This window comes from Electrophorus electricus, chromosome 17 (assembly GCF_013358815.1).
Source record: "Electrophorus electricus isolate fEleEle1 chromosome 17, fEleEle1.pri, whole genome shotgun sequence".
NCBI classification, from domain to species: domain Eukaryota; kingdom Metazoa; phylum Chordata; class Actinopteri; order Gymnotiformes; family Gymnotidae; genus Electrophorus; species Electrophorus electricus.
The window spans coordinates 10,490,139-10,514,842 of NC_049551.1; the positions used below are offsets into that span (position 1 = coordinate 10,490,139).

Below are 24,704 nucleotides of genomic sequence, written 5' to 3' on the forward strand. Positions count from 1 at the left end.
CACCGGGCCTGTTACCATGGTGTGGGATCAAGGATATTGGTAGTGGACAACCATGGATTTTCTAATATAATTAGGGGAGGATCTCTGGAAAAACCAAATCCACAACTATCTGCTAACTGGTATTAGTGTGAACTAGCCAAAGCAACACACCATGATATGATTGTTGTTTTAACAAAGCCAACATTCTGTTGTTCTTCTTCTATATTTTGTACTTGCAAATGTTTATCATTTTTACAATCTGCAGTTTTTGTTGTAGAACCACCAAATTTGGCACAAGTGCAGTCACAGAGAATCGTGTGCTTGTGCTTTTGGGACAGATTGGACTTCTAAAAAGTGGACTTTTTTCCCATAGAAATGAATGGCTTAATGTTCATAAAAACAAGATTCCATGATATCATAATAAGCCAGTCTCAAGGGACACATTCTCTTCCTCAGAACTAACCCCACAACTAAATAATTCTCAGCCTCTATCCCACAGCAAATTACCCCTCAATCAAAATCATCCCCCCCCAGCCTATCAACTACACCATCAGCCAAATTGGCCTCAACAATTACCCCCACAGCTAAATAACCCCTCAATCACAACTACCCCAATAGTTAGATAACCCCTCAGCCTCACATCCATTTTTCTCCACTCATTCTTTATTCAATCCTTTCATTCATCCCTCCATCCTCCCGTAGGAATCCATTGATTGTATATCTCCTTCAGTTGTAAAGATATAACTAAATTTGCTGTACTGATTGAACTTCTCTGTCCAGTCACCAAACTGCACTTCATACTGATGGCCCTTGTCTATCCACCCCTTCTATCTTTTCATTCATCCCTCCATCCTTTCATAGGAACCCAATGATTTTATAACTCCCTTAATTTTCAAACTTGGTGAAAACATTTAACAGCTGACTGAAAGCACCAAACTGTATTAGCATACTGCACCCATCTGTCTACACTCTATCTTTTCATTCATCCCTCCATCCTCCCATATGAATCCATTGATTTTATCACTCCAATCATTTTCAAGCTATCGCCATCAAATTTGATGGTGAAAGTACTCAACTGCTGACTCCCAACACCACACTGCATTTCATACTGATTCCACTTGTCAGTGCACCCCTTAAATCCTTTCATTCATCCATCCATCCATCATTGATTGGAAATCTGTAATTTCCAAGCTATAACCATTAAACTTGGTATGAATATTCAACAGCAATAACGTTCATGGGCTCGTTATATTTAGTCGTTATATCAACATTTAACAGCTAAATAACCTCTCATCCTCAGCAATCTTACAGCCCCTTGACAGAAAATAACAACTCCCCCGTCAGCTAAATTGCCCACAACTACCACATCATCCTAACAGCCGTCAATAACAGCTATCACAACAGTTAAATACCAGAAACGCCCCACAGCTCTTCAACAAATACCTCATCAGCTAAATTGGTCTCAACAACTACCACCATAACTATCACAACAGCTGCCCCACCAGCCAAATAGTTTTCAGCCACAATCACCCCAAAAGCTAAATACCCATCAGCATCAACAATCCCATAGCCAATTAGCCCCCACAGCAAAATAGCACTCAAAGAAAAATATCACAACAGTGAAATACCCCTGAACCACTGCCTCACAGCCAATTAGCCCTCAACCAAGATTACCCCCAGCAAAATAATACCCCGATGAGCCTTCCGCTTTCAACCACAACTATTGCAACAGCTAAATAACCCCTAAACCACAACTGCTCAGCTAAATAACCACTTCCTCAGCTACATTACAGCGCCTTGACAGAAAATACCAACACAGCCCCTCAACAACCGCTGAGCCGTTTAGTGACGGGCAGAAATCACTGCACTTTGATTAAAGACTTAAGATAAACAAGAATTTTGTATATTGAATGATTTGTCAATCAAGATTAGTATGACAAAGCATGGTGGGGGGGGGGGGGGGGGGCAGTATATTTATATTTCAGGTTAAGTGCTTTTAAAAACAAAACGAATTCATATAAAGCCATAGGTGCGTTGTAAGATGACGCCATAGCCTCACGCACAGAGCTCTGCTGTCATACGCCCATCGTTTATAGCAGGCATAAAGCTTATTGGGTTAGAGAAATGCTTGGGCTGACCTGCTTGCATGGTGTCTATTCTCATTGGCTTACCTGCCCCCTGTCCGCGGTATCGTGTTGACAGCGCCAAGCGCTCATTGGGCAGGCAGGAGTCGGTTGCGTGTGTTTTGGGAGGAACTATGCACACGTTCCGGCCTCTGTCATTCACAGAGACGCGCAAATGCTGAAAATTAAAACAGAGCTTGCTTGAGAAAGGTAAGGGAATACCTCATATGAGGCATCACATAAAATCATATTCAGAGAGCTGCCGGTAGCAATATTAGGTTGTGTGTAAATGTTTTGTTTGAGCTGTATAAGAATATCAGAGCATCACGTCATTGGGCAGCCAATTTGTTGCAATTTAATCCATAATCTATCTATTAGATAATGTACATAGTTTTCTGTGTGCAGTTTCTGATTTGTATATAAAACGCATCGGACTAAAGACGAATGTGTGGGAAATTAAACGTCTGTTTTGCGTCGTCTTCACAGGGAAACGGAATGAAACCCGGCAGACACGAGAGGCGTTCCGCTGAAATGGAATTTGGAGGAACTTTGGGTACGGCTGGATGTGTACGTGTGATCAATAACTACTTTTCGCTAGAATAAAGGTGTTATACACGTTCCCTCCCCTATCTGTTTGCAGGCGCCACATGCATTCCTGTCTTTCTGCCCCTGACTGTTTTGTACTTGCTGAGTGTGTGTCAGTCCCCAGGCGCCATTGTAGTCCAGTGGCCTCCCCCTCTCCCGCCCTCCACTCACCTCTGGCACCCGTGGGTCCCTGCCATCATCGGTGGCTGGATTGCCCTCCAGGTTTTCCTCTACTTGCTTCCAGTGGGCAAGGTGTGTGTGCCGGCAACTCCTCATCTGAATTCCAACATGAATGTCTAAATTTTACATTCTGGCCCACTTTACTGAACATATTGTATGTTATTCACTTCATCCCAGATTTCCCAGGGGTTAGTTCTTAGGGATGGGTCCAGACTAAAATATCCAATCAATGGTAATATGATTTTATCTCTTTTGCATGCACACCTGTTACTGATTTTTTTTTTCTCACACTGAACATAAAGCAGGATTGATAATCTGTATGTTAAAACATTCTTCATGTTTACAATCTTTATTGCTGTGCCAGTGCCCTTGGCTAGGTCCAAATTCCATTGGGATTTAAGCCATGTCTGTGGAAAATCAAAGTTTACTTCTTGGTCCAATACTTGATACATATTTTTCTGAATTTTATAGTTTTTTTTTGTTTGTTTGCTTGTTTTTAAACCTATAGTGGAATAGGTAAAGCATTAATTTATCATGTTACTGGTCTGTTCTGATACTCCAGCATCTTTCTGCTCAGAGCTTTTAAACTACTGTAATGAAATTTTTGATTATATGGGACTGATTGTGGTCTAATATGTCAGGAATATTACTAAGATGTTATATGGTTGATATTGGTTGATTTAGTTAACATCTTATTTCATGCATTTAAGTGTCATGGTCTGACTAACCAGGGCATTTGAACTTTTCTGGCAGGCTTCCAGGCTCTGTGTGTCACTGGCCTCCTGCTGGGCCTGTGTCTGTGGTTGGGGATGCCCCTTGGAAACCTGTTTGATTTGATGTTGCCTCTTGCAGTGTGTGCCACTGCAGTGGCATACCTGCTATCACTCTACCTGTACATGCGTTCATTCTGGGCCCCTCCCCATGCCCTGGCACTCGGAGGAAACACAGGTGGGATTCATTTAGAACAGCAGTGTCATGGAAACATGGAGTTTGAGCATTGTATAAGGATGGAAATTACTGTGTATTTGTGCTTCAAGTGCTATATGAATATGTTGGACACCATATAAAATGTATTGCCCTACTGTTGTATTGCCATTTAAAATGTATTGCCCTACTATTGTGTACATTTAGTTATTACATTTTTTTTTCTAATCAATGGAATACTTCTATGAAATATTCCACAAAGCTGTGTTTGCTTTTTATTCATGTGGGCATGAACTTTAACCTGTAGTTTTATTTTCATCTTCTTTAGATGAATCTATTCATTTACCATTTATTTTCTATAGGTAATCCCCTGTATGATTTCTTTATGGGACGGGAACTTAACCCTCGCATTGGGTCCTTTGACCTTAAATACTTCTGTGAGCTGAGGCCAGGGTTAATTGGCTGGGTAAGCGGTGTCGCCCAAATGTACAGATCTCTAAATATCCGCAGAGCAGCTCACCCTAGGTAATGCTGTATGAGTGTTATCTTTCTATCAGATTTGTATGAGTGATGTGTCTACCATTCTGTATAATCTGCTGAACAGGTGGTGCTGAACCTGGCCATGCTGATGAAGGAGGTGGAGCTTAGAGGATCTCCATCTCTGCCATTGCTGCTAGTCAACAGCTTCCAGCTGCTCTATGTCACTGACGCCCTGTGGAATGAGGTGGGAGTCTGGCTGCAGTCACTCGTTTGTATTTACACCGAAGATGTTTCAGTGTTACAAATATATTTGTGGGTGTGTGTGTGTGTGTGTGTGTGTGTGTGTGTGTGTGTGTGTGTGTGTGTGTGTGTGTGTGTGTGTGTGTGTGTGTGTGTGTCTTAACGTACTTTTTGACTTTCATCAGAATGTAAAAAAATATGCTTACATGTACATACCAAGAGTGACTGTTTCATTTTTCACTTGGCATTCAGGAGGCTGTTTTGACCACCATGGACATTGTGCATGACGGGTTCGGGTTTATGCTGGCATTTGGGGACCTGGCGTGGGTGCCTTTCACATACAGTCTCCAGGCTGTGTTTCTGGTTGGGCATCCACACACGCTCAGCCCTCTTGCTGCACTGGGAATTATCATTCTGAATGGTAATTCAAAAGATTGGCATTCAACATAGATATTTGTGGAGGGGCATGAGTTGGTACAAAGCTAATGAATTTTTTTGTTTGTTTGTTTTTGTCTAACTCCCTTATCCGCCCATTTTAGGAGTTGGCTATTATATATTCCGTAAGTCTAATTCTCAGAAGAACCAGTTTAGGAGAGACCCTACACACACAAGTGTTGCGCGTGAGTACAATTTCGTAATGGGAGGGTGGTTGGTAATATTTGCAACTGTTTATCCTTATTCTACTGCCATAAATTCAATGTACTGTGTGATTTAAAATAAACAAAAGTGTACTCATCCTTTTGTGGGTCTCTGTGTAAAGGGCAAGTAGGAAGCAAGCCACTGTAGAATGGAAACCGACTTCCACAGAGTGAACAGATGTGACTGAACTGAATATAACCAGCATAACCAACCCACCTTTTCTCTTTTCTTAGACTTGGAAACTATTGCCACTGCAACAGGAAAGCGTCTGCTAGTGTCAGGCTGGTGGGGTTTCGTCAGACACCCAAACTACCTGGGAGACATCTTGATGGCACTGGCATGGTCTCTGCCTTGCGGTGGGTCTGCTGGCAAATGGTGTAAACCATTTCATCTCCTGAAACACTGTGCAAAATCTTTATATATGGTGTATATCTCTATTGATAAAGAACCACACCTCTAACCTTTTACCTATTTTTTTCCCCCAGGGATTTCACACATTGTGCCTTATTTTTATGTAATTTACTTTACTATTTTACTCATTCATCGAGAGGACCGTGATGAACGGCAGTGCAGAGCCAAGTATGGTGTGGCGTGGGACACTTACTGCAGACGCGTGCCCTACCGGATCATTCCCTACCTGTACTGATCCAAGCAGAGACTGTCAAGTCTAGGGCTGGCCAAAGCCCTGCCCCTGGGCCAAATGCGGCCCACAGACATATTTCAATTGGCCCGGCTTCCCTCTTAGAGTGCATTACAGGTCGCTCGCTTGCCAGATGGACACTGCAATTTTCCCATTCACCTAATGTGTACCACGAACTTACTGTGTGTTACACCCGTAGATTGTATATAAAGTCTATGGTTAGACAACATGGTATTAACAAAGTGGGCTAAACTATATGAGCCTTTTTTCCTCAGCAAATACATTTACTGGATGACGGTTAGACATGACTACAGTGAAAAGCACAATGTTTACAGTGAGAACCTACGATTTCAAGAGAGATGGAAATTGAATTTTTTTTCAAGTCAAAGCAAATGTGTATGCCTCATGGCAAGAGACTGTTGTGGAATTTATCATCAAAAGGCATGAAGAAAGTATGAGCATTACAGTAAATAATCCAAGATATTCGAGGAAATGTATCTGGAAGTTACCATGTTCTCACAGCAACAGATTTCTGCCCCTCAGAGCTCAGGGGAGGGGCAGGTGAATATTAAAAACCCTCCCTATGGTGTGGCTATAACTTGCAGTATTTTTCATTCATTTACTGCAGTTATTGCAATAAATATTAAGTGATCTGTATGTTTGTTTGCTTTTTTTTTTTTTTTTTTTGCTATACATACCTTTTTATTAATACCTTTGGCAAAAAGTGACCAGCACATATGGGTTTTGATGTGGCCTAATCTGGCACTCCTGGTCCAGTTCATATTATCTGTTCTCTGCACATATAAGCCTAGCTCAGCTCTACCATAACAGAACTCCATGCTTAGGCGCAAATATTCCAGTCAAATGAGTACTACAACTGTGACCAAACAGGACTGCAGCAGGTAAAGCTCTAATAATCTTTAGTTGGATATTCATTTTATGGTTGTACAATGCCATATACTTGCATGATTGTAAGGATTCTGGAGGTTGTAGACAGTAAGTTCTGCATTATTTTAAAAAGTAATGCTGGGAATTTTAAAACTGTTGAAGATATGAAATGAAAACATTCCCAGTGAAGGTCATTTTTACAAGTTACATTTATATTGTCATCATTTAGCAAATGCTATCATCCAGAGCTACTTCCAAACGTAATTTTGCCATCTACTCATAGAATGTATCCTAACCAGTACAGTATGTTAGTGTTCAAGATACAATTGAACTAGAATACCACTGAAATACAGGAATTATTGCTAATACCTAGAAGCACAAAATAAGCATAAACTCTAACAGACAATAACTACAGTATAAAACAAAGAATAGCAATAAGTGCTATTTTAAAGTTACTCAACAGTAATGTGAAATTTCATAGGTGCAGAGCCAATGGTAATTTTTCATATTTTATTTGCTTTACATCACTATGGTATTTACACTGAATGCCGTTCGCTTCTGTAATGTAAAAAAGAAAAAGAAAACTGGTTATTTTTAACCAGCATTAAGACTTTGGCTACCAACCCAGGGCTTTCCATCCAAGGAAATGAGTTCATGACCTGATTGATCTCATCATCTCATTAGCGCCTTCTCGACCAAGGTCAGGCACGCTCTCTGTACAGTGTACACCGAAGTCTGTTCCTAGAGATGTATTAACACCGCACCTGTAATACTAGGCAATGATAGCCTTGATTAACTGAATCAGGTCTGTTAGCATTGGAACTAACCCCTGCAAAAAGGTAGATCTCCAGAACCAGTCTGAGCACTTCAGTGATATATTGTATCACTGTATCCCAAGCAAAATATAAATTGGAATTATATTATTACTTTGTAAAAGAACTCTTCTTTATAATCTGGATGCTGTGGCTTCGAGATCATTTTTAAACATATTTCACAATCTTTGATAAAATGTGCAGGCAAAATCCTTGTATTATTGATATTTAATAGAATCGCACAGAAATTCATCATTTTTTAGAACACACTTACTTAATCTCCTCTATCAACATTTTTCTCCTCCCCTTTTCCTTTTCTTTCTCCAATCCTACCCTTTCCTCACTTCTCCTGCAGTACTCTGACCATGTCAAGCCTGCTATGCGCCGCACCACCACAGGGTTTCCCTTCACCCAGGACTGGAAAAACCCGCACTTCTTTATAGCCAGGAAACACTTGTGTCTCCATTCTTTCTCTTCTTTAGGAATCAAAGCTTTGGCTTTTCCAAGGGCTGCCTGCAACTGAGACAGGGCAGCCAGCGTGTAGCCTGTAGGATCCTCTCGACTCTCTCCAGTAAGGATATGTGCCACAGCTTGCACGGCCCGAGTGGTTGCATCAGCGTCTTCTCGGTCAGCGTACCCCTCTGCAGACAATGTCATAACCCCGGCTTCCAGGGCCTCAGGAACAGAATGAAACACTCTTCCACAGCCCAGACACTCTGAGATCACCAACACAGCCTGGCAGAACTCCTGCAGCTGCTCGGGTTCTGAGATGTCTCCATTAAAGAGACACAGGGAGAAGGTATAGGCATAAAGAGTGTTGATGAGGTTAAACTGTACTAAAGGCGATGGGTTTGCAGAGATTGTTTGAAGTGGAAGGATCTTAGCACTGATGGGTGGAGCAGTAGATTTGGAACCAGTTACAGTGCTCTTGCTCATTTTAAACATTTTCTTCTGCTTGTGAAGTCCCAGTTTTCCCCTTGACTCATCTTCAGTGGTTTGAGTTTGCCCTGTTATGTTTCTGCTCTTGTACTGAATGCCAGGATCTTTTTCATTCTGTGTTTCTTCATCGCCTTTTATATTTTCCCTAATCATGTCCTGTGTCATATTTACTTGATAATGATGTTCTTCTAACTCTAATTCTTCAATAAGTCCTTTAGTATCTTGTTCATGCTTTTCCCACCATGGACTCCAGAGTGGCACCAGCTCCCCAATGACCCTTCCCTTAATAAGCTCCTTAAACTGTTCCTTGTGATTAGATGGCAACAGAGACCACAGTTCTTCTTCGGTTAGAGCATCAATATTCAGTCCCGACAGCTTCAGTGTTAGATCTTCCTCATCCTCCTCATTTTCTGCATTGCCCAGACCTCCTTCTATCTGTTGGAGTCTATGCAAGATCTCCTCTATTTCTTCACTTCGTTCCTCTTTGCTTGCTTGAATTTCAGCCAATCTAGACAAGAGTTCTAACACCTGTGCATCCTGCCCGGTCACCTTTCCTCCACTTTCCTCAAGCAGGTCTTTTAGCACACAGTCCATCCCTCCTGCAACATCAGCACTGTGTCTCAGCCTCAGCAAAATGTCCTGCATCTTGTTTCTCCCCTCCTTTTCTGATGTGCCCTGAAATTTCAGCTCCTGAGTGACACATTCCTTGTAGAACTCCTCTGAGCATGCAGAGTGACGTGGACTTTGATAGCAACTCAATCCACAGTACGGCATGTTGCATCTCGGACAAGTATAGCAGGAGGGTTTAGATAAGCAAAGGCCACATGTTTTAACTGATGATGCTACAGACCCACTTCCACTGTCTTTCTCACCAGCTGGAGTAATAAAAAGATCAGATCCGCCTCTAGCAGGAAGTGAAATTCCATCTTTGGTTATGGGTTCAGGTTCTGGTTCTCTCCAGTCACTCCACTGGACTTCCTCTGGTGCAGTGTCTGTCAGTAACGTCCGCACACATTCAGGAATTCTTCGTCTAAGCACACGGTCCATCGTAGGATTATCTTAGACGAACAAGGTGGTAAATTTAATTAGGAAGTAGGCATCTCCAGCAGCAGGCACTACCCTGAAAACAAGATGGTTGTCAGGCTGCATAGAGATGTGTATGTATGCCTGATGTGTAATACATTTCTAAACACCCACACACTAGTCACTAGCAAAAGTTAATTTGGCTATATCAAACAGTTCTGACATCTAGCAAACAGTCACCCTGGTCTGTGGTTTAATAACCCTTAAAAGTTGGATATACCGATGATCTATTGGTAAATAACACTACAACACACAAAAAAAATCAAACCCATTCTAGCTAGTTAACAGAGCTGATATTTGATAAGTCTCTCATTATAAATGATTTTTACATTTATCCTACTTACAGTATTTAACTCTGGCATATTGTACAGAAAGCGTGAAATTATTCTTACCTATTCGACGAAAGGAATGGATATGACCACTGAGGGCGTTTTTCTTTACGATAATTTTTATGCTGTTACAAACATCCGAAATGAATATTTTAGAGCGCAGTTTTAAATATCTGTCAAACCAATTAAATACAAGTAATGCTGTGTTCTGGTGGAGGATAGACCTGAACGGACTGTCTGGCCCAAACCCGGACCTCTGGTCGACCTGTTCTGGTCCCAGATACAACGATCTAGTTAGCTAAATAACTTGGCTCATTCGACACGTTTTCGCGTAGTGATTCAATTTACGAAACGTACGATTCGTTTGTAAATTTATACTTATGTACAACGGCTAACTTCGCTCTTACGAGTCATAACAGAGAACACGTTCGACAGCGCTGCGTTTTTGGTCGCAGGCTGATGACGTAACACCGTTAGCAATATGAACAGACGGCGCAAATTTGCGCAGATTCGTCTTTAGCAATCTTATGCAGATACCTGCTCTTTTAATATGTAAATGAAATCAAATGTCAAAAAAGTTAATGCAGTATAAAAGTTGTATTCACGAATTCAATCATTCGTACTTTTCGATTAATCTTGTTCTGATTCCCAATAGTCAGTCACACCTCATGAGCAAACAAATAAAGTGTCATACATTAAATGCTGCGATTGAATCCTTTTATTTGTTTCAGTTCTTCATATGCATCAAAACAGTTGTATTTGCATGTCAAGAAATACATAATTAGAATTTGCTCCAATGTGTGTCACTTGCTTTTCAGTAATTGCAGCAGTTAGCAGTGTCTTTGTTGTCTTTCACTCCAAGTCCTATTCAGAACCCTTTTTTCACTAACCACTCCTTAATCTCTTTGTCAAACTGGCCTTTAATGCGAATGGTCCCCGTAACTTCATTAACTTGTGTCGGCAGCTCTTTGCCTGTGAGCTGCTGCAGATACTCCTTTACATCCTTGTTCAAAGCCTGGAAAACACATCTCCAATAAACAACTCACCTTAAGGCAATACAAGTTAGGTCACGCAATGCAGCCACAAATTATTACAACCAACCAGGTTGACTGTAGTTGACTGATTACTGTTTTAACAGAATTTTCACTGTAAACACACCCAAATATCTCCTTCCACCTTGCGAAGGAGAGTGCTCTTTTGATTGCCATGTTTGATATCTGAATAAACAGGGACGTTGTGCATTCTGGAGCGCCGGATCATGTATGGTAGTGCAGGAGGCACCTCTGTAACAAGGAACACGGCACAAAGATGAATGTCATACATGATGTAGATTAAAGATATTTTGAAATCTAACTTTACATTTAGACACTAAAAATGATTCAATACTAAAATGATTCAGACCATTCATCTACTATCTGACATTTACGTAATCATTGTTGTTTTGCTTTGCAATGTGTAAAAAACATGCAATTCATGACTAACATAACCAGTATTTACCCGATGGTGGGGTCCATCCAGACGGGGCAGATCCATCATATTTGTGTGGGGTGGGTATACACGTTGGAGGAATTAGCCTCTCTACAAACCTGTACTCCTCGCTAGATTCCACTATTCCTGTCCTTTCTCCAGGTGTTCTGTTCTCTGCCTAAACAACAAAAGCAACATAAACCATAAAGAAAAGATACACGCCAAACATAAACTAAAATATATGGTTAGGGTACCATTTGTTAGCTTCTACCCTCCCTCCATCCAGTAGTCTACAACGTAAGTTAGCTAGCGGTTAGCTAACATTGGCTAAATCTAAAACACGCACAATCAAAAGGTTATTATACAAAATATGGAATATAAAACTTACTCGTAAACATGCTCCAACAGTGGATATACGTCTAGCTAAACTGGCAACTTCGTGAGAAATCCACAAACGTTGTGTGACCGTTAACGCCATGTTTCTGACGGACGCGGCCATATACACCACTCCGTCACCAAAGGGCAAACGGGCCCACGTGACGGAGCTGCTGCCAATAATTAGAGATTTTCACCATAATAGAAGTTACAGTCGCTCAAAATCGTAAACCATTTTGTACATACTATACATATAAACATTTCTACTGACAATTTAAAAATTGCACAATAAAAGTGCTGGTACAAGTTTAGGAGGCATTCAAGGTTACGCATGCGCAGAAACCTAGTGTCTTGTGTGTGCTGGTGTTGCAGGTCGAAGCCAAGTGGTGATTTGATCATCTAGTAGAAAGACTGAGGAAAACTGTATGATGCAGACTAGAACTACGTATTTTTATTTTACCGGTGACCAACATGAGCTGAGAGAACCAGATAGCAAGGAGAACAACAAATTATTAATTAGCTAGCCACCTGAATTACGAATGCCAAAATGTTCACGTGATAAAGTCGCTCCATCTGATATTTGGTTTGTTCATGCAGTTATTTGTTCGGGCACAGACTTTGCAGTGTTTCGTTTCATGGATCAGAGACTACCCCCCACAGCAATGTGATTGGCCAAGTGTTTTATTTGTTACGATTCTGTATACATTTTTTCATAAAATATTTAAACAGACGCGTTGAATGACGTGCTTTCCCATAAACTGTAGTCTTTGGAGGAAATGAATTGATATATCATCATCTCACTTTGTAGGCTGCCACTTCATAACGACGAACTAAAAAGTGTCAGTCTGAGATGGACGATTTAAGTAATCTTGTAAAACTTTTGAGATCTCATCGATATTCCTGGAAGGCAAAGTCTGAAATAAAAACCCCCACACATTTTCACCAGACACGTACACCAGATACATATGAACCGTTATTCAAACGGGGAAAAAGAAAAGGCCAGGGCAAAGAGAAGAGTTCAGTACAATAGTCTCAGTGTTGCGACATTCGACAAGCTACCAAATGCCAACTCTTGATCTGCTATTCAAAACCGCTTGAAAACCTCTTTAGAATTTAAACTTATGTTGAAGCGTAACACCTGCCACTTCTTATTTAAACATTTAGATAAATTTCACTTCTGTTGCATTTCGTGATTTAACAGTTTTAATAAGATTTGAGGTTATAGGGTTTTTGTTTAAAAATGTGTTTTAATCCCCAAGTATCAGATGTTTTAGCAAGTTTCCATTATCCGCAAGATCACACATCGCTGAGGGTCGGTCATTATTCTGTTGATAGGAGCTATGTTTTCTTTGTGGCTTTTCCTACTGGATCTGCCATTACTACAACGCCCCAGGCAGCCAGACCTAAGAAGAAATTACAAATGTCACTGATCAGTTTCTGAATTGAAAGTAAATCAATTGCATTTATTGCTATAAATTCAAAACAGCAAACCTGCGGCAAATGTGAGCTGAGCGACTGTGCCCATCGATGTTACACCTCCTTGCCGCATTCTTTTACGCGCCGCCAGCCACACGTAACCTGCTGAGGCAATAAGCCCACTGCCGGAGAGAACGCGGCAACTCCAGCAGTCTCCAAAAAGTGGCATGCCTGCTACGCCCGAGGTCGACGATGGTATCGAACTGACACTGAGTAGTAAACTGAGCGAATAAGATAGCTAGGCTAGAAAAAAACAATTTTTTTTTTTTGCCACAGATAACTGGCTGCAACTATACTTTCTTTAATGCAGATTATTTACAAACTGCTCGAGCTTTAAAAACACATTTAACACGTTTTTTTCTTTTATATTTTATTGAAGCCAATGACCTTTCAAACAGGAAGCAATTCTCTTACCCCAGGGCAATAAAGGCTCACGAATGTCGCAGAACCTTTAACGCATCAGTAGTGCTCATGTATTGCGCAGAACTCCTTTCCACACATTTTAGGGTATCGCTTTATTCTGTCGCACACAAAGAAACGGACGTATTTATCTTGATTTGGCAAAGCAGTTGTAACCATTCACCCCCAGTCAGTCAGAATAGGGACATACCATTCTACCCAATTTAAACTAAACTTACTGGTGCTCCACAGGGCTATGTACTGAGTCTACAACTCAACTGGAGATATATATATAGTCAGCCCAAAAGTCCAAGCACACTCCTCGCTGGCCCTATATTTTCCACTCTCCTTTCACCTAAAATAAAATTGTTGTGACAACATAACCTGTTACATCAACCATTTAATCAAATACAAGGAGTTACAAGATCCTAGCAATGGATATGAGGTCGATTTGAATTACAACTGCTTTAGTGACATCTCTTTCTGGGTTTAAGATATGGTCACCAAACTTTCATGTGTACTAATTTAATTTGCTCGTGCTTTGGGGACCAATCTGGATTTTTTACCCTGCAACCTCCTTTTCCCATGGGCTTTCATAGCAAGCTATCAAGAAGTTTGCTCATAGTCCTTTCTAGTTAAAATATATATAGTCATGGCCAAATGTTTTGAGACTGACACAAATTTTGGTTTTCACAAAGTTTACTGCCTCGTTTTTTGTTTGTTTGTTTTTTTTTTAAACCCTTTTGTCAGTTGTTTATATGGTATAGTGAAGTACAAATATAAACATTTCATAAGTTGTTTTTTTTTAATTATTGGCAAATACATGCAGTTTAAGCAAAGACTTAATATTTACTGTATTGACCCTTCTTTTTTTAAGACTTCTGCAATTCACCTTGGCATGCTGGATATCAGCTTCTGGGCAAAATCTTGACTTATAGCAACCCATTCTTGCCTAATCAGTGCTCAGAGTTGATCCGTTTCTGTGTTTTTGTTTGTCCACCCTTTTTTGAAAGGATTGACCACAGGTTCTCAATGTTATCTGGGAAGTTTTCTGTCCAGGGACCTAAAATTTCAATGTTTTGTTAACCGAGCCACTTGGTTATCACTTTTGCCTTGCGACATGATGCGCCATCATGCTGGAAAAAGCATTGTTCATCACCAAATTGCTCCTGGATCATTGGGAGAAGTTGCTCTTGGAGGATGTTTTGGTACCATTCCTTATTCATGGCAGTGTTCTTAGGCAAAAATGTAATATTCAAGCTTTTTATTTCCATTTATGTTCAGCAAATTTCTCTTGATAAAAAGTACTTAACTAAATAAGAGCATTTTCTAACAGCAATTACTAATGAACCCTACACTTCATATTAACGTCATATTTCATCATTTGTCCTTACCACTAATTTTCGTGCCCCTTATCTGGAGCTGACATTCAAGTTTATGATGCTTATTCACATAAATCCTTTGATAAGTCCACCTCATCGCATACTGGTATTTACCAACCAATAGTCACAATTCCGGTTAATCCTATTTCTGGCCAAAACGTCGAGTAATATTCTCGTCGGTCTCCGCTGCCTCCTGCAGAACCCGGAGAATAAGCTCGTTCCTCTCTCTGTGCTCCTTCATCCGCACAGGGTTGGACTCGAGCAGATGCTGCGGGATTACAAACACAGAGGCACTGAAGTAACCGGTACAAAAACATAACGCCTAAGACAAGACATCCGTTGTAGATGTCCAGGTCGTGGACGAGTTCAACCAGGAGTCTTCTAGCAAGAATAAAATGACGGAGCTAGTGAAAACACTGTTTCCAGACAACATTGCGCAATCCAAACAGTGATATGCATTCTAGTAATCTTGGATGTCATACACAGTGAAATATCTGTATTTTGTGATGTTTAAGTACCTTATGTAGTTCCATGTTTTTTTCATTTCCAAGTGAAATCACTAACCACATTCCGAACCCACTAGCAAGCGTTGCGACCATGGCAACAGAGGCCAATATGGTCCGTAAACCTCTCATTTTAACTTCTTCTCCTCAGTTTACCACGTTAGTCAAACTGCCCGTTCGACAGCTCGATCAGCAAGCTAAAGTCTCACATGCTAAACGCAGTCACGTAATGCATCATGGGAGCCCAGCTTCGTTTAAAAAACGAAGTGGACACAAGAGGTCGTGATTGTCGACAGGAAATAGTTATTCTAGAAAATAATCTTGTATTGTACAGCACTAAAGAAAGTCTCAGTTCTCAGCAAAAATGCGGACAGTGAAGCCATCAGAAAACAATTAAACAAAAGTTTGGCGATCAGGCTTATTTAACGTAAAATGATCTTTTAAACGCAGACAGATCATGTAGCATTAAACATATTCCCAGCCAACCACACACCGCCAGATGGCACTATAGCTCTAGATGGAGTCTTCGTGCTTGTGATATTCTCATCTGGATCTCACCTGTGTGTGTGTGTGTGTGTGTGTGACTGACTGACTGAACGAGCGTGTGTGTATGTGAGTCAAAATCGGACTGCGTGGGTGTAAAGGCAGTAAGTACTGATAACAGACTCTGCTCAACCTACAGAGAACACCACAGAACTGCACCAGAAAGCTCACTCATTTGTTCCAGTTCAGATCACATCTTTACAAAATGTCCAGTTTTGATTACTGACCATGGTACCATATAAAAAGACTTCCCAGCACCAAACAGCAATAACAGCATAATGGGACTTTCAGTTTATTCACATGTCTTATGTACTCTGCCTGAATGCCACATGTTTTTTATTCATTTCACTGAACACTTGGAACACTGAACACTTAATAGAGCAGCTCAAAGCTCTTCAGTCAGACTCCATATTTACTCCTTAAGACCCCTCTATCCTACATCTTTGTCCGTTTTCCATCATCATGGCTGCTTGGAAATGTCAGCCTTCTGTCAGTGAGGAAGCAGGTTGTGTTTTATACACTATGGCTCAAATCTTTCATTGTTTCTTGCCCCCCCCCCTTCCTCTTTTGAATCACTCGGTCCGTAATGACACCTCTCTTCTCATCCCCTCCTTCTCTTTCTGCTTGCTACAGTAGCACTCACAGATGCCCAGTTCTGTTGCCATGACACCCATTTTTTCCCAAAGGTACAGCACTGATCATTGGAAGGAATGTGTGTGTGTGTGTGTGTGTGTGTGTGTGTGTGAGTGTGTGTGTGTGTGTGTGTGAGCGCGCACGCAAGTGTGTGTGTGTGTGTGTGTGTGTGTGTGTGTAATCTGTCAGTGTATGTTTGAATGAACCTGAATGCATGGGTTTGTTCAAATATGCACATTACATTGCTGTGTGTACAGATTAGAAGCAGACTCATCTTTCATAATCACATCGCAATCATTTCCTGTTTCTCCACACCTGTGCGTAAGTGTTAGTGTGATTTTTCACAGCATTCATGTCTATCTGAAATGCTAATTAAGATTATGATGCAGTGAGGGGATTGTAAGCAGGCTCAAAAATATTTCTGATCCTTCAAAACATTGATATTTTTGTGTATGCTCTTTTATAAACCGTTCTGTGGTACTAGTTGGATATATATTGGGTGTGTGCATGTGTGCAATTACACACATGTTTATGCAGATTGTACAGCTGATTTAGACAACTGATCTCCAATCAGTTGACATGCACCATGTCTGTAACCCCCCCTTACACTATCTTTACTTTCCCTTATCAGCACTTTACCTTCTTTCAATACCTGAGGAGTATTTTGGAGTTGGAACACACTTCAGCGCGTCTCTGAGGTTTGTATTGAAAACCTGGTTTAAGCGCTCATTCACAGCCCTAAACAGCCTAACCATAACCCTAAACTACTCTAATCCTAAAACACTTTGACTCTAAAACACAGGAGCCAAACACAAACAGTGTCCGGGTCAGCCTGACACCTTTTCTCTCTCATCCTGTTGCTGTACTTCATGTTTCTCTTCATATCTTCCTAACTGTTGTGTCTGGGGTTTGTTGTGTCTTGGATTTTTGTCTAGCAATTTTATTTATATGGATAATAATGGAAATGGATTAAATGTTGTTAACTGTTTCATTTATAATTACTTCAAAGAAGAATTTTGTTTGGAAGCTATTTTTAAGTATAATCATTTGTTTCCAGATGTCTTTATCTATCTTTCTCTCGATGTTGCTGATTTAGATATTTATTTGTGCTTGTGTGTGTGCGCATGAGTGAGTGTGTGTGTGTGCGTGTGTGTTTGCATGCGTGTATCTACATATGCACTAGTGTGTGTGTCTGCATATGCTCTAGCTGTGTCAGTGGCTCACTCATGTTTCAAACTTATCAGTTGTAACCAGTTTCCATAGCAACATCTCTCAAGAGGTGGAGAGGAAAGGAGGGTTGTTGGGGGGGGGGGGGGGATTACAAGCATGTTTCTGCATGTAGAACAGGAGCCTGTTCAAAATACAACACTTAACTAGCCCTTTGGAAAGAAAACAGTTATTTAGCTTTGCTTAACTCATCATCTTTAGGCTGTGCTCTATTTATTTGCTCCATTTTCAGACCAAATAGCTTTTCTGAGCTTTGGCAAATATTAGGTTTCGGCTGCTCTGTCCAGAACGCCTGTGTTTGGTCTCTGTTGGACTCTGAATTCATTGTGAGCTGAGGGAGAGAATAGTGAGTCAATAAGTATCTAACATAATTTGGTTGCCATGGAGACACCAAAAGAATGAGATACATTTTATGTCAGGTTGTCTACCTCTCTCTCTTTCACTTAGGGAGATATCTCACATTCTCCCTTTCAGTATTCACTTCTAATATTAAGGCTTCCCATTCTACAGAAGGGAGATTGAATTGAACACACGTCAGTGTCCTTAAATTCTTATAATTCATGTTGAATTCCTTTCCACTTTTTTATTATCTTTTTTTAGCTGTGCTGCACAAACAACAACAAATTTGCAATGGAATTTATTTGCCACATTTTATTAGAATATGTAAGATTGCTTTTTAGTATGTTTTGTATTCTAATGAATACAGACCATAGCTTTAACAAAGATACTGTAGCATACAGATGACTAATGAGTATAAAAGACATTTACATGTACTTATCCTTAAATATAGATACTGCATGTTCACTTTTAATAAGTTGCAATAAGACATTCAGTGGTAATGTTCAAATGATCCTTAAATTTTTCATCTTTGTTTTCTCTGATGTGCTTGAAGCGATTGTCCAAAAAAGATTCACATTATGGGGGCAGGAGTCTTTCACCACAGGAGAACATGAACTAAAATGCCACTGCTGTTTAAAATCTCAGTGACACACTGTATTACTCTAACCCTTCAGTTGTCCCCAGAGACATTTACCAGAGATTTGTAATATAGTCTTTTATGGTGTGTGTGTGTGTGTGTGTGTGTGTGTGTGTGTGTGTGTGTGTGTGTGTGTGTGTGTGTGTGTGTGTGTGTGTGTGTGTGTGTGTGTGTGGGAGAGAGAGAGAGAGAGAGAGACAGAGACAGAGAGAGAGAGAGAGAGAGAGAGAGAATGGGAGTGTTAAGCCATCTCCACTGTGATAACTACCTCTGAAACTGTTATTCCCATCTGGTGCTTCCAGCAGATAATCAGTATTAATCTCTTAGTAGACAAGTAAAACTTCTGACACTGATGGTGCTGGAGCTAAAAGAGGTGCCTGGTTCCCACACAGGACCAATCAGGGCTGAGGGAAACAGAAGCAGGACCAATCAGGGTTGTCGGAAGCAACAGCAGGACCAATCAGGGATGAGGGGAGCAGAAGATCTACACTGCACTGCATGGCCTCCAGCAGAGTGTGGATGTTGTTGCTGTACCCGGGTCTGATGTCATCACATCATGATCAGTGTTGCCAGCAGCATCATCAGTGGCTTCGTTATCGCCATAATCATCTTCGGCACATCTATACATTTCATGCTCCCTATTTTACATTATACTTCTCAGCACTTTGCATTTGACACTCATTTCCTTGTCACACCACACAGTTTAGTTACATTGTCCTTCGAAAAGCATCTTAATGATCAGAGAACAACAGCAATGGCTTGTCTTGCATGTCCATCTCAGTTAGGAGTTTCACAGAGGAACAGCTTGGTCCCCACAGTGATATAGAGGTGCATTCCTGCCTAAGGCTGCCAGATATATTATGTACATGTACAGCCCCTGACAGCTTGAACCAATGCATTGGCTCTTATAATTATTATAGTCATTCCTATAAAAGTCCCGCAGTTCAAACAGTTTTTTCCGGCCTGTGTGATTTCTCGTTTCATTGGTTGATTTGCTTGGAGAGTCTGTGTAAACATCACTATCTCTTTCTACGTATAAATATATGATTTTCTTTATTGTAAGAACTCTAGTAGTACTACCCTGGATTGAAATACAACAACTGAACTATATAATAAATTGATTGATATTATACTCAATTTCTACTTATCAGGCAGCTTTAAAATAATCTATCACAAATACTTTACTGAAATACCAAATGTTTAGCACTTTAACTATACAAGTGTATCTTTCCACACAATTGAGTTTTGTAAATGAAAGGACATTATAACATAAATGCATAATTTCTAAAAGTCAATGATAACAGAGATAATGGGGCTTTTATTTATTCACCTACTTCTTCAAACTTATGCTTCCTCACATTGCTCTGAGCAGCAGTGATGTTCAGCAGCCCTTGAGAATTGAAACTCTATTGACGAAACATCAGTGCTGCTAGAGCCTGCCTGTTTCTCACGCTCTCTCTGGCATGTGCTCGCTTTATTCCTCTGTTTTGGATTGCAGTGACTACTAGCAACTACTAACTGCTTCTCTATCTGTGTGTTTCTAGGTTCCTTCATTCTTCCCTACCAGATTGTGGTAGAGGGTGAAGCGAGTCTGTTCTGAAGAAATGGGTGGATGAGAGAGAAGGTGTTACATTGCACTTTCTTTGTTAAGGTTCCTCTTGTACTCCTTGTCACTGTTCTCCATTTGGCCTCATTGATTAGAAGCTTACCAAAGCGTAGACCATACTGAAAAGGGGCAGAGAACAAAATGTAAATGTAAATGTAAAATGTATAATGTAAATGACAATCAATAACAATAGATTTTCACCAAAAACTACAGACATCCACCAATAACAACAGACTTCTACCAGTAAATGGAAAAACAATATTTCCAGTAACACTAATAACAGTAACCCCAGTAACAATAACACCAGTAACACCAATGACAATAACATCATTAAAACAAGTAATACAAATAACAATAACAGTGGTATGAAACTAACTGCCTCTTTTTCTTTTCATAAGAGTATGGAATAAGCCTCACAGGTGCTAAGAAAATTTATTTATTAATCAGCTCTCAAAAAAGTTAGTTATTTAGAAAAACTTTAAGAGCATGCACATGATGTCTGTGTGCTTACATATAATATCTATGGGCATGAACATAATGAACTCGGTTTAACTGATACAAAGAGGAAGATGTAATAGGCAAGATTACAGCACATTTGACACAAGTCAGTTTTGAAAGTCAGCTGAACACATTCTTTGTGTGAGTAAAAAATATATAGTGATTTGTTATTAACATGTAATTCTCAATTATTGCTAATAAGTAGTTATTAGTTGTTTAATAGTGATATATAGAGTGACGTCAAACAGAACTCTGTGCGTGGGAACAGAGAGCCTGTGGTAAGTGGCTGCGAGGAGGTTTTACCTGTACAGGTAGTAGAAGAAAGAGAGAAGGTAGAATCCCAGTTTGCACCAAGACTCTTTCTGACAGTAATTCAGAATATCTGCATTCATCACACTGACTGGGTCGTACATGACCTCCGAGCCATCTGCTGGCCGGTGAAAGAACCTGCAGGAGCACAAATGTGACTGTTGCCCTACTGTAGTTCAGCTGCTTTGGAGATGTGGCATTATGGTTGGAATTATGCTATTTTGTCAGCCTGTCTCTGAAAGTATGAATGTAATAATTGGTTAGCCTGGTAAAAAAACAAAACAAAACAAAAAACATTTAGCGCAGTACTAGGCTTAAACTATGGCTGAGCCATAGTGAGATGGACAGGATGAGCTACTACCTCCAGAGATGATAGAAGAGCAGAGGGATGTTGAGGCCCAGTGTGACCCACTCCCCCGCACACATGAACATGAGACAGAACAGGCCGTGAATGGAATATTCTGGAACCACCAGCTAGGAAAAGAACGCACAGCTCTTACAGCAGCTTAGAGTCCATGTTCACACACATTTGCTGAAATGCAGCTCCACACTGTGCCCTGAGTGATTTGTACCTGTGCTTGTGTAAGTAAAAAACACAGGATATGGTCTTAAAGAAAGACACGTAATATTCCTAAGCTTTCTGAACATGCTTATTTACATGACCTGAAGAAGTTATGAAGGAGCTCTCTGCACTCACCCTCCTTAGAAGGTTGCAGATCCTCTCAATGTTCAGTATTCTTTCCCTCTGAAGAAAGACATTAGCAAAACAGTGTATCATGTGCATACTAATTCTGTATATAGTATATATGCATACTAATTCATTATATTATGAGTGTACTAATTCTGTATGCTGCATGATAAGAACAAAAATATAATATTATATTATAGAACATTGCTAGGGTTAGCTATGTAATGCAATTGCAAAATGCTTATAATTTTTTTTAAATTATTCTACAGAATTACTTGACCTTTTGAGACATTTTGTCTATTAATTAAGTGAAAGCAAACAATTTTTGGTTAAGATTAGGGTTAGGGTTAAAATTAATATTAGGGTTAATCTTAAAGTTAATTTAAGGTTATGATACCTACTTCTGTTTTGTTTAAGCAGTTCTTTGTGATTTTCTATGTATTAAAGATACGTCTTGTTTGCAATAGATGCATCTGTACCATAACTAGCAATGTTTACAACTAGAAATCCATGTCACTCATGTGCCCAACAATCAGAAAATCTTTCAGATTATGTGAATTATCATGGTAATATTATACATAGTTACATGGCAATGCCTCAGTATGGTGACCTGTTTATAGGACTTCAATTAATATAAATATTCAAAGGCCAAAAAAATGTAAGCTTTATTTAAACTCATGTAATCGATTTCACATTCTTGCCAACTTCTGTCATACTTAAGGATCCTATCCCCTAAACTCTACATGCTCCATCCAAACCTTTGTCCAAAATATCTGTCTACAAAGTCATGCAAGGTTAACCTTCCCTGTCTGTTTCATACACGCACTAAATAATTTTCTATTGGGCAGGCACGGGGGACTGTGGGGAGGACTGCATTCTGAAACAGAATTCTCTACTGGGTTGAAATGTTTTTGCTGATTACATAGTCCAAATCAGTCAGCGAGAACAACTATTTTAGTATTATCTATCAGAGTGTAAAGGCAATTCATTCAAAAAATGTTTAAAAATCTGTTATGTCTACTATTAAGCCACAAACTACAGAGGAAACGTCCTCAGAATCCTCAAGAGATACTGCCCTGGCCATGATTCATTAAAAACACCCACCCAATGTCTGAGACTGATCAAGATACCCTCAGCACACAGTAGAAATACTGTGCTGAATTTGTCAGGTTCATTTTCATATATTAACCTATAGCAAAGTTCATACTGCAAAGGGCAGTACTGTAATAATGATTAAAAAATTATACGTTGTGTCCTACCATAGTACAAAGTAATTCTGCATAATACGCAATGGTGGGCTTTTTAAATAAGGGTGTGCATTTGTGTATATGTACGTCTGCGTATGTGTGTCATCAGGTGAGAAGTTTGTAGTAACATCATACCGCTCTGGTAGGGTTGCTCTGATCGATGGGGTTCTTGAAATCTGTGCGCAGTTCGTCGAACGCAATGATCTAGAGAAGCACAAACAGCGTGATCTTCATGACAGCCATCTTAAGTTTGGGCAAGATTTTGAAAGGAGAACTGTCACATCGATATTCATCCCAAAAGCATAGCTTCAGGAATGAGAAAGGAAGTGAAGGAGAAAGAGACTGACTCTGACTGACTCTGGCCGACTCAAATTGACTGTCTCTGATTATCTATGATCATCTTTTACATTCTAACTCTAATCAATTTCTACAGTATATACGGTTTATCTGTAATGCAAAAAACCAAACAAACCAAATCAGCACATCCCTTTATGGTCTGTCTGTCACTCACATGCAGATGTAAATATCAGTGCCTTGTCTCTTCCCCCTTTTCCAGACAGATCAGTTTCACCCCATTTTCTTTTTATTTCTTTCCGCTATGTGCTGTAAACAGATGCAGTTTCCATGGTGATTGGATGAGCCTCTAAGCGGGCGCTATGGTTACTATAGAAGTGAGCATGCGGCCTCATTGGCTGAGAGCGCCACGGAAACGGGGGTTGTGGAGGATGGAGAGTAGGGGGATGGGGAATGAACAGAATTATAGTTTGATAAGCATTCTCAATAACATGGCTTCTCACTGACATCCTCTCACACGCAGATGCTGCAACCCACCATTTTTCTCTCACTCTCGCTCATGCACACACACGCACACACACACACAAAAGGCATGTTTCAAGGTTCTCCCACTTCAGTCATTAGTCAATACTCAGTCATTTCAAGTCTGTGCTTTTAATGACCCTTTACAACCTTTACTCATAAACCTGTGCACAGCTGAGAGATTAAATAACAAAATGAGGACAGACTGCTGTTCTAGTAACGTGGTATTCGGCTGTGAAGCAGTTGGAATGCAATTTTAAAATGTTGTCCTGGTCTAGAATTGAAGTCTTCTGCGTGAGTTGTCTGTTGGTGAAAACATGTACTTTGGTCACGTAGAACAGCGATGGTTCTGAAGTCTCCAGTGTCACTTCAGTAGATGGAATTCATGATTCTGGTGAGGGAGGGTTGGTAGTTTGGTGCGTGTTGTATTTTGCCCTGTCTTTCGCCCACTGTCTGTCACCCACTGTCTCACACAAACAAGGCCTGTCTGTCTCTCACCCACTCTCTCACACACACCAAGCCTGTCTGTCTCTCAGCCACTGTCTCACACACACCAAGCCTGTCTGTCTCTCAGCCACTGTCTCACACACACCAAGCCTGTCTGTCTCTCAGCCACTGTCTCACACACACCAAGCCTGTCTGTCTCTCACCCACTCTCTCACACACACCAAGCCTGTCTGTCTCTCAGCCACTGTCTCACACACATAAAGCCTGTCTG

The 24,704-nt window shown here is 40.4% G+C and overlaps 5 protein-coding genes across 5 annotated transcripts in view; 1 reads left to right on the top strand and 4 right to left on the bottom strand.

Moving 5' to 3' along the window:
* Window positions 1-2,221: 2,221 nt before the first annotated feature.
* On the top strand, window positions 2,222-6,447 carry tm7sf2 (transmembrane 7 superfamily member 2). The gene is made up of 11 exons (XM_027008008.2): window positions 2,222-2,312; window positions 2,589-2,655; window positions 2,743-2,939; window positions 3,045-3,099; window positions 3,621-3,815; window positions 4,154-4,257; window positions 4,396-4,515; window positions 4,764-4,932; window positions 5,051-5,131; window positions 5,384-5,506; window positions 5,636-6,447. Exons 2-11 carry the CDS (start codon window positions 2,598-2,600, stop codon window positions 5,794-5,796), a joined length of 1,263 nt encoding a protein of 420 aa, XP_026863809.1. The 5' UTR covers window positions 2,222-2,312; window positions 2,589-2,597; the 3' UTR covers window positions 5,797-6,447.
* Window positions 6,448-7,174: 727 nt separating this feature from the next.
* Window positions 7,175-10,282, bottom strand: znhit2 (zinc finger, HIT-type containing 2). Its single transcript, XM_027007023.2, has 2 exons — window positions 9,905-10,282; window positions 7,175-9,549 (listed from the first exon to the last, which is right to left on the bottom strand). The coding sequence occupies exon 2, from the start codon at window positions 9,474-9,476 to the stop codon at window positions 7,761-7,763; it is 1,716 nt and encodes a 571-aa protein (XP_026862824.2). The 5' UTR covers window positions 9,477-9,549; window positions 9,905-10,282; the 3' UTR covers window positions 7,175-7,760.
* A 262-nt stretch (window positions 10,283-10,544) lies between these two features.
* mrpl49 (mitochondrial ribosomal protein L49) lies at window positions 10,545-11,846 on the bottom strand. The gene is made up of 4 exons (XM_027008029.2): window positions 11,697-11,846; window positions 11,339-11,486; window positions 11,000-11,124; window positions 10,545-10,856 (listed from the first exon to the last, which is right to left on the bottom strand). Exons 1-4 carry the CDS (start codon window positions 11,805-11,807, stop codon window positions 10,710-10,712), a joined length of 531 nt encoding a protein of 176 aa, XP_026863830.2. The 5' UTR covers window positions 11,808-11,846; the 3' UTR covers window positions 10,545-10,709.
* Window positions 11,847-14,807: 2,961 nt separating this feature from the next.
* On the bottom strand, window positions 14,808-15,679 carry LOC113576267 (ubiquinol-cytochrome-c reductase complex assembly factor 3). The gene is made up of 2 exons (XM_035535728.1): window positions 15,459-15,679; window positions 14,808-15,208 (listed from the first exon to the last, which is right to left on the bottom strand). Exons 1-2 carry the CDS (start codon window positions 15,573-15,575, stop codon window positions 15,083-15,085), a joined length of 243 nt encoding a protein of 80 aa, XP_035391621.1. The 5' UTR covers window positions 15,576-15,679; the 3' UTR covers window positions 14,808-15,082.
* Window positions 15,680-19,004: 3,325 nt separating this feature from the next.
* cnih2 (cornichon family AMPA receptor auxiliary protein 2) overlaps window positions 19,005-24,704 on the bottom strand; it is a 7,694-nt gene continuing 1,994 nt past the window's right edge. Inside the window, exons 2-6 of the mRNA XM_027007258.2 lie at window positions 23,306-23,374; window positions 21,933-21,980; window positions 21,597-21,709; window positions 21,230-21,373; window positions 19,005-20,547 (exon numbers count right to left, since the gene is read on the bottom strand). Of these exons, the coding sequence (XP_026863059.1) occupies window positions 20,520-20,547; window positions 21,230-21,373; window positions 21,597-21,709; window positions 21,933-21,980; window positions 23,306-23,374 (402 nt within the window). The 3' untranslated portion in view covers window positions 19,005-20,519. The remainder of the gene's footprint in view (window positions 20,548-21,229; window positions 21,374-21,596; window positions 21,710-21,932; window positions 21,981-23,305; window positions 23,375-24,704) is intronic.